The sequence below is a fragment of the Lipotes vexillifer genome, unplaced genomic scaffold (genome assembly GCF_000442215.2).
Source record: "Lipotes vexillifer unplaced genomic scaffold, Lipotes_vexillifer_v1.1 scaffold394, whole genome shotgun sequence".
Taxonomy (NCBI): domain Eukaryota; kingdom Metazoa; phylum Chordata; class Mammalia; order Artiodactyla; family Lipotidae; genus Lipotes; species Lipotes vexillifer.
Window position 1 is genome coordinate 1,309,560 of NW_006791731.1, and position 9,852 is coordinate 1,319,411.

Here is a 9,852-nt window from a genome sequence, read left to right on the forward strand (position 1 = left end):
GGTGCATGGACTTACTGCTCTGTGGCATGTGGGATCTTCCCGGACCAGGGCTCGAACCCGTGTCCCCTGCATTGGCAGGTGGATTCTTAACCACTGCGCCACCGGGAAACCTATGTTTTTCTTCTTTGACTCAGGCTACTTAGAAGGTTTTCTTTTTCTGGAATTTGGGTTTCATTTGAAGAGCAATAGCCAAAAAACCCAAAAAACAAAAAACCCATCAAAATAGATTTATCTGAAAGATTTGGGTTCAGTGCTTGGTGGTGACGTGGTGTCATAATGGTTAACTCAGAAGAAATGGGAAATGAGCCCGTCTGTCTGAACCAAAATGACAGGAGGCAAAAAAGACAGTGGACTGATTTTAGTTTGATTGTGTTATTTATTGTCTCATGTCTCTCTTGTTTTCCTGGTTGATTTCATTCTCTTGAGAGAGGGACTGATGGTTGTCTGCTTGCACAGCCACCTCTCATGCCTGTGGAAAAATGTCCCCTCACTAAGGACACTAACACGTGACTGGAGCTGACAGTGGCTGAACTGGGGGTCAGCACGGCACTGAGGTCACACACAGTCACTGACCAGGTTGAGCACTGTCAATGCCTCCAAGTCACCTCTGAGGAACCACAGGCACAAGGAGGTGAAGGACGGGCCCAAGGTCCCACATCTCCAAGGCACGAGGGTCGAGTCAGTAACCCCTGGCTCGAGAGACTACGCTCTTTGCCACCTGCTTCCTCTCTAGAACTCGAAGACACCAGATTAGAATGCTTATTCTCTCTCATCAAATTGGCGAGATTAAAACCCACCTGCTACCTGTGCACTGCTGGGGCACTTATGCAGCACAACCTGGGGGAAGGTAATTTGCCAGAATGATCTCCCCGTCAGCTCATTTCTGGCAACCCGTCCTGTTGGCCCTAAATGTGGAGAAGATGTTTACTGCATTGTTTTTAATGACCTAAACTGGAAACAGCCTACATGCCTTTGTTAGGAGAAGGTTAAGGCAACTTTTTATTTAATGGATCATTATGCAGCCACAAAAAATGCTTCCCATTGGTATTAATGTGGAAACATAATAACATAGAAAACGATAATTTTTCTACAGTACATGTGATGTGTTGTAATTTACGGTACATTTGTACAATATTTTATATATAACAATATATCCATCATGGCATATTATAAACCATCATAAATAAAAACCAAACCAAACCGAAGCAGATGCAGACACCCCTGGAACGTGTCACATACCCTTCATCTGAAACCGGCCAAATCCGGCCCACCACCTGATTCTGTAAATAAAGCCTTATTGGCCGTTTCTGTGCTGTGATTGCTATTGCATGTCATGGCTGAGCTGAGTTGTGGCAGAGACCTTATGGCTACAAAGCCAAGATCAGTTATTATCTGTCCCTTAACAGAAAATGTTTGTCAACCTGCCAATCTGTATTGTTGTTATTGCTTCTTTGCTCAGCCTTTGAGAGAAAACTGCAGATGTCATGGCCCTGTGGCCCTTAAGACCTCAGCATGCATCTTTCATGACAAGGATGTTGTCTGGGATGGCTGCAGGCCATCAAACCAGGGAGCTTTGACACTGATGTGCCCCCCACCTCCCCTGTGGACAGTCTAGACCCAACGTTTGCCAAATGTCCCAGTGACCTCCTTTATAGCAACATTTCCCCACCCAGGATCACAGGTGTGTTTTCCCTGAGCCAGACCCTGGCACCTGTTTGAACAACTTTGCCTCCTCACATCTCCAGTTCTGGGACTGTGAGAGCAGGATCACAGGTCACACCTGGGGCCTGCCTGTCGGGGTAGGAGGAGGGCCTGCCAAGCTGCGAAGCAGAGGTGCCAGCTCAGGTAGAGCTGTTATGACATCATAGCTTTTAGAAAGAACAAGAGTAAAAATCTTAACCTGGAGGGATGTTTCCACTGGGAGCACTCTCTCCTGTCTCCTGATGGGGGAGCCCCCAAGATCAAGGCCATCATTAGTTTTCTGGGTCTAAAGAGCTGAAAATGTAGGTATCAACATTTTCCTGATAAAAAGCCCTATTACTTCCTGGACGACAGTCACCTCGCCCCTCTTATACAGTGCTGAAATTCTGGGACAAACCACACCCTCGCCCAGGAGAACATGGAGGCCCATCCAGACCACTCTTGGAGGGAAACCAAGGGCAGGCACAGCATGTGGATGTGAAGGGGGTAGGATGGAACCTGGGGGCCAAGCACAGAGAAGTGGAACTAACCTGAATGGAGAGCTGGCCCTGGGGGGCAGGCCCACCGTCTCGTGTCTGAAAGGCCGCATGGCAGGCAAAAGCTGCATCCAAGCTGCCGTCAACATCCCGGGGCCTCACATGGCCAGGGCAGGAAGCTCCCACAGTGGCAGCATTTAGTGTCCTGAGTGGTCCACCTGGTAAGTCAAGGCTGCTCAGCTGGGATGATGGCTGATGTGGGAGGACACACAGAGAGCCCAGTTCCTGGGAGCAGGGGCCAAGTTCAAGGAATGGTTCTCCAGAGAGGAGGGAAGGCAGAGGACAAAGCACAGCACCGCCACCACAGCCAGCCAGGGGGACACTGGGGTCCCCAGTACTCACTGCGGAAGCACTGCCATCCAGCTCAGGGTCACAGGCCTCCTGCTGGGCCACACGGAGATGGACTTGGGACCCGGTGGGCCAAAGGTCTGCAGCACAGCCTTCAAAGGAGCCGGTGGGAGGGCCCGAAGCCAGCATGGGAGTCACAGGCGAAGGCGGCAGTGGGAGGTGCTGACTGTGCTCGGGTCTGAAGCCTGTCCCCTGGACAGCAGTTTGTACACTCGCCTCCCTGGTGCCACAGCTGCGAGGAGCTGCCTTGTTATCATGATGTCTTGCCCTGGAGATTCTCTAGACCAGAAAGGTCTCTGGCCACACTGGTGTTTGCTGACCTGGCTGGGGCAGTTTTCCTGGTGACGGCAGGACCCCCAGCCCGATCAGACGCCAGGGGAGGAGGAGCCCCAGGCAGGCCTGCCAGGACAGTTTTCGCGGGCACAAAGCTCTGAGTCTGGAAGGCTTCCCCATGCTCAGTGCTTCTTCTGTGGGTGACGTTTCCGATGGCGAATAAGACATGAGCTGTAGGCAAAGGTTTTCCCACATTCCTTACATTCGTACGGCTTCTCTCCAGTGTGGGTTTTCTGATGTTTTAGGAGATTTGAACCACAGTTAAAGGCTTTGCCGCACTCACTGCATTTAAAGGGCTTTTCTCCGGTGTGAATCCTCCGGTGCTTGGTCACGTCGGAGCTGTGCCTGAATGTCTTCCCGCACTGGGCGCACTGGAAGGGCTTCTCTCCAGTGTGGACTCTCTGGTGGCGAACGTGATCCGTCTTGTGCTTAAACACGTGCCCACATTCGCTGCATTTGTAGGGCTTCTTCCCCTGGAAGGGAGTGAACACAGGCACCCCATCAAAGTCATCTTTAAATGTAGCACTGAAGGCCTCAAACATGTGTTCCTCGTCCTCACGACTCAGGCCGGGTTCCTTACTGTGCTTTTTGGCCAAAGTGGATCTCTGGTTTGGCTTCTTTTTCCGACATGCTGTATCTTCCTTGGGAGTGTCCTTCTGAACACGTACTTCTCCCTCTGGGGTCTGTGCCTTCTTTTATTTGCCTGTGGGCTTTTCCATCCTTCTTGTCCCCAGGAGAGAGGAAGGACCACTGGAAGCTGGCAAGGGCCAAGGAGAATGACCAGCAGCAAAATTCTCCAGCCTTATGAATGTCCTTGTAACTCCACCTCTTCAGAAAGGTCTTGCTTTAGACACAACACTGTATTTTTCCAAGCTGGTAACTACAGTTCTGGAACAGAAACTCTGCAACAAAGAGAAGAGCACCAACAACCCTTCTGAGGCTGGAGAGAAACAAGACCATGAACATTAGATTAAACGAGTGTTTGGGAGGAACACAGCCGTGAGGTTTTTGAGTGCTGAGTTATGAAGGGGCAGAAGGGTAGGGAAGGGGTGGGGGAGGCAGTGGGAACACGGCCCCCTTCCCTTCCCTGCTCACGTATCCCACCTAGACATCTAACGAGTCTCAGGCTGGACATGACCAAACAGCACACTTATTTCCCAGAAACCCACCCCCCACAACCTCACTGTTCCCAGTTTTCCTCATCTCAGTAGATGGCATCATCGTTTACTCAGTTGCTAACCAAGGAATTCTTTTTTTCTTTAATTAACTTTATTTATTTATTTATTTTTGACTGTGTTGGGTCTTCGTTGCTGCATGCGGGCTTTCTCTAGTTGTGCCGAGCAGGGGCTACTCTTCGTTGCGGTGCATGGGCTTCTCACTGAAGTGGCTTCTCTTGTGGTGGAGCACAGGCTCTAAGCGTGCGGGCTTCAGTAGTTTTGGGATGTGGGTTCAGTAGTTGTGGTGAATGGGCTTTGTTGCTCTGTGGCACGTGGGATCTTCCTGGACCAGAGCTCGAACCCGTGTCCCCTGCACTGGCAGGCGGGTTCTTAATCACTGCGCCACCAGGGAAGTCCCAACCAAGGAATTCTTATTCCTCTGCCAGGGGCCAGCATCTCCACACCTGCGTCCGGTAGGACTCATGTGTACCACGGATCAATGACGGCTGCGTGGTCCCCAAACTGGAGTTTTCCCCGCCCTTTACTTGCTCCTTCTCCACTTCTTGTATTTGGGACCAGACAACGTGCTTTTGGAGTTACAGGCTGTGGGAGCCACATGTGACCCTCATGGAAGGTTCCTCCCATCACTTGAAGCCTGGATTCTAAGCTGGATGAAACTCGCTCCCACCCTCACCCCAGGCCTCCCCTGGGTCCATCCTCCACAGAGCAGCCAGTGAACCCCCGTCACATTTCTGCCCAAATCCCCACTGGCTCCCCTCACACTGCTGCCCCTGTGCTTCCCCACCCCACCCCCCAGCCATCCTTAGGTTTGCCACATATTCCTTTCTGCCTCAGCGCCTGGGTGCTCCTAGAAACAGGTCCTGAGAGGAGGTGTTGGTGGTGCTGGCCCCTCACTCATTCAGAGCTCTGCTCTGAGGGCCCTTCTCAGGCAGTCCTCCCTGACCCCACTCCCTGGTTCCCTTACCTGGCTCCCATTCTCCTTGTGGCACTTAACTGGAGCCAACTCATCCACTGAAGGCCAAAACCCCAGGGAACAATCAACTACAATCTTGCTTGCATTGTCTAAAAAATCTGACATTCTCTGTCTCTAATCCCATCTAAAAGAATTCCAATTTCACCACGAATTCAAACAGGAATCAGTCGGTTCCAGTGATAGGTGCTTGCAGAAGCATCACCAGCATGGCTCATGTTTCATTGGTTAAGAACCTTCATCTATTTCTTTTTTGTATGATTTCTGAGCTTTGTTGACCTGCCTCTTCCTTCAGTGCTAACTAATGCAATTCCAGGATAAAGCCTTGACAAGCTTCAGGCTCTTTAACTGCTAGCAAAAGAAATCCTCCACAAGATTAGGAGAAAGCACTTTCCAAAGAAAGCAGATCATGTTCTGAGTCCTCAAATCATCCCTGAGACCTCCCATGACCTGTGCTGGTCACCCAATCTACTGGGAGGTCCATATCCTGACAGGCTGTCTCACCCTAAAATGTGGTGCTCTGGGTGATAATGTTCCAAGTGACATAGATTTTGAGGTACAAATGCTTTGAATTCCCTTTAAGTTAAAGGGGGTACTTGGGCTTTCATCCACTCTCCCAGGCATAGAGGCAACGCATAAAATGACTGGACAGATTTCCCAACTTGACAAGAATTTTAGAGTCTGGTTTCTTCTAAATGAAAGTGCTTAGATACACCTGACTTGGATTCAGGTAAACGTCATTCTCTGAAGGCTCTATTGGAGGTAGCTTCTGGGAGGTAGCATCAGGTGAGAGCCAGAATTGAGGATGATGGAAGGCCATCTAGGCTGAGGGAAGCATGAACAAATATGGGAGCATCGCTGCTGGGGAGGTAGGTGGAACCAGGGCCCAGTCAGCCAGGCTGGAGTTTGAGCTCAGGTGTAGTGTTAGTAGGAAACAGATGAAAACCAAGAACCAACAGGAAAGTGCCATCAACCCTCTAGCCCACGGCTCTCCAGGGAAGGTGTAAACTCAGCTTGGTTCTGTGCTGACCCACTTGATGGAGAGGGGTGGTCCTTGAACCCACTGAGCCTGACAACTGCCAGCTGTGCTCCAAGAACTCTTCCCCCACCAGGACTCCTGTCACTCCACGTGTGGCTTGTCACTGATGTGGCAGTCTCCCGACGAGGCGAGGGCTCTTCAGGGCAAGGATCGTGTCTCTTTCATCCTTGAATCCCTAGTTACTTGGCTGTAGCCTGCACATACTGCTGCTCAGGAAACATTCTAGATAATCGTCTTTTCTGCCTAACTCAAGCTGGCAGGTGCTTAATGGCAGAGACTGGACGTACTCACTTCTCTAAGTCCCATGCACACCAAGGAATAAAATATTTAATTATTAAAAGCGGTGTAGACCTGAGGTCATTGTCTTGGTCTTTTCATTTCACAGGCCTGTAGGCCCGGTGACTGCTAGCCACGCAGAAAACTCAATCCACCTTGCCAGAGCAGACGAGAACCCTGGCCTAAAGGCCGGGGTGCTGGTACCTGCTGTGCGACTTCAGTGTAGCTCCTTCACTCTCTGTGCCAGGCCTCTTGTAACATGAAGCTTTGGGTATCCCCCTGCAGCAGGACACTCCGTGGTAACCTCACTTGTCCTCAGAAGCCGGGGTCTCAGGGAGAGACTGGATTACTAGTGGTGGGAGATCCAAGGGCAAACATGCACCCAAGCAGTGTGTGGGCTCCGGGCCTGCCAGCGGGCCCGCAGCGGTGTCGAAGCCGAGGAGAGGGTGCCGCCTGACAGAGCCTCGCCAGCCTTGGGCCCGGGGACTCCACCTCGATCCGCACGGACCTGGTCTTCGAGCCTCGCCCTCCTCCCCGCGGCGCCCAGGAGCCGAGAGAGGACTGCCGTTGCTCTCGGCCGGGGGCCCAGGCGACGCCAGAGGGACCCAGTGAATTCCTGCATAGAGGCTGGGGTGGGCGCGCCCCTCGCAGGGTTCCCGGGCCGGGAAGGACGCCTCGTCGCCGAGCCCCGCCGCACCCCAGCTGCCCAGTGCCGGGAAGCTGCACAGTCGACCAACGCTGCCCATGCGCCGGCCGGAAGGGCCCGCCTCTGGCCCCGTCCCTTCCGGCGCCGCTCTAGGAGGCGAGGGCCCGGGGCTCTCTGTGGTGCTCCCGGGAGGGCTCCGCCCCTCAGCTGGTTTCCCATTTCAGGCGATGCCCGCTGGTCCACCCGCCGGCTCGCCTTCGGTGCCCGCCGGAAGAGCCCGCGCCCAGCCGGCCGTTTCCGGTGCCGCTCTAGGTGGCGAGGCCCCAGCATCTCGGTGGTGCCCCACGGTGGACTCCGCCCCCGAGCCACCTCCTCCCACTCCGCTGGGGTCCCACACGCCCCCTCACGCAGCCATCACGCATTAGCCGCACCTCAGTCACCTCTGCACCCGTTCCCTTACTCTTGTGCCCCCTTACTCCTGTACTCCATCACTCACTTCAGCCCCCCCTCGGTCCCCCCACACCCCCTTCCTTCTTCTTGTGGCTCCCCCCACTCCCCCCAGCCCCCTCCCTCACTCGTGCCCTCCCCGCCAGCCACCTGTTTGAGTTCCTTAGAGGCAGCAGGCACGCTGTGGTGTGCGTTCAGTTGCACTGGCCACTCCCTCTGCCTGGAACACTTGTCCGCAGCTGTCTGGTTGGCTAACTCCCACTTCCGTCTGCTGAGAGCTCACCTCTTAGAGAGGACCCCTGACCACTGACTACCCTGTGTGTATTAGTTTCCTGATTATCACAAGGTTAGCAGCTTAAAACAATACGTGTTTGTTATATCGCAGTTCCTGTGGGACAGGGGTCCAACGAGTCTTAGGTGGTCCCATGCTCAGTCTGGCAAGGCTGCGGTCATGGTGTCCGCGGGCTGTGTTTTCAGCTGGAGGCGAGACTGTGGAAGGATCTGCTTCCACACTCATGTGGTTGTTAGCAGGCTTCCTTTCCTGGTGGCTGTGTGACTGAGCGCCAGCTTTTTCTGGGCTGTTGGGAGGCTGACCTCAGGTCTTAGAGGCTCCGCCCCCAGTTCCCTGCCATGTGGCCCTCTTCATGCTCCTTCAGGGTCAGTGGAGAGCCTCTGGCCCTGGTCTACTGGGGTGGAGTCTCATATGACCTAACGGTAGGAGCAGCCTTCTGTCAGCTCTGCTGTAGTCTGCTGGCTAGGAGCACGTCCTGGGTGCTGCCTGCACTGTTGGGGGTCACATTCTCTAATACCACAGCATTCTGCCTCTTTCTCCACCTTCTGGCCCTCACCCTTCCCTGCATTTTTTTTCATAGCAGTTTCCACTTTCTAACATACTATGTAATTTCCTTATTATTGTGTTTATTATGTTCGTCTTCCCTTCCCATGCCAGAAAATCAAGTCTTTGGGGGCGCACGGTTTTGCTTTTTCTGGTGGGGTCTCATTACGTGTGGTGCAACGAATGGGCACTTGACCCTCATGCCACCTAGATACAGCCTTCTCCCACGTACCTCTGTTTCTAGCCCCTGCCGTCCAGCTCTCTCCTGGACTTCACCCTTGCAGGAGCTTTAGGTACCTCGATTTCAAACTATCCGAGACCAAACTCAACTCTGCTTCCTTCTTTGTTGCTACTGTCAACTTCAGTAATATAATAATAGCCAGCCATTTTACCAGCAAAAGCAAGTTTATTTGGGAATAGCCAGAGGAATTGCAATTCAGGAAGTGCAAGCTATGGTGGACCATAGGCAAATCTAGAAGGAAGGAAAAGGGGGGAGTTGGGAAGGGCTGGTCCCACAGCACAAGGGATGGGATGCTGGTCCCACACACGCTGGGCATGAGAGCTCCCCCTACAGGCTTGAGAAGTCCCCTTACCTTGGCCCTCCAGCGACCTGCTGGCCACCCTCTTGCCACCGCTTGCCCTTCCATGAGACCCTAGCGAGTAGTGCACGTTTCTGCAAGGCCTGGGCTTCAGGCCCTGAGCTCCCCTGCACCTGGCATGCCCTCCCGCCTTCCTGCACCTGACTGACCTGTCCTCCAAGACTGCTCAGTTCAGCCCTCAGTGTGTGCTTCTGTCCTACCTTTGCAACTTTATGTGGAGTTGTTCTGCTTGTGCGTCTGTCTCTACACATTACATACCACCTATGACTCGGATCAGCACCTGCCTTATTCACCTGCGTATCCCCAGGACCCCAAACACGGCCCAGCCCAGAGCTGGTGCAGAATCAATATTATTGAGTGACTGATGGCTGGACAGAGAGAATGCGACCGAGACGCAGCAGCACAGCAGAAAGAAAGGTGTTCTCCTGTCTCTGAGGAGAGACACAAAGCTTGGCCTCCTGGTGGCCCTGGTGGCTCCCTCCAGCCCCCCTTTGGTGGCCGAGTTGGTCCACCAGGAGCTCCAGGTGATGCCAACAGCATTGGTGTGTAAGGTCTGGTCAGAGGCCATTTCCCCAGCCAGGAATCCCTGCTGTCACTGAGACCTGTCCCCCGCCCCCCACCAGCTGCCCTATAAATATGTACAGCAACATTGGGGGATGAGGGAGGAAGGGGGTCCTCTTTCCATGAGGGCAGCCTCTGTGAGGAGGAGACCTGGGGGACTTGGAGGCTTTTCTGGAACATCCTTTGCTCCAGGCCCCTGCCAAGTGCTCAGAATGCTCACCTTCCAGAATATCTGCTTCCTTCTCGGTGGGGCGCTGTAGCCCGGGCACCTGCATACAAGGTGCGTGTGTTCTGCTGTGGGGGTCATGGGTGGGGGGCCAACAGGGAGAAGAGAATTCTAGGACACGAAATGGCACATGGGAGGCAAGCTTGGCTCAGCAGGA

The 9,852-nt window shown here is 53.6% G+C and overlaps 1 protein-coding gene across 1 annotated transcript; it reads right to left on the reverse strand.

The window, feature by feature from the left end:
* Positions 1-3,040: 3,040 nt before the first annotated feature.
* ZFP41 (ZFP41 zinc finger protein) lies at positions 3,041-3,637 on the reverse strand. The gene is given in 1 exon segment (XM_007472103.1): positions 3,041-3,637. A coding segment is annotated over 1 exon segment (597 nt).
* Between the last annotated feature and the right edge of the window lie 6,215 nt (positions 3,638-9,852).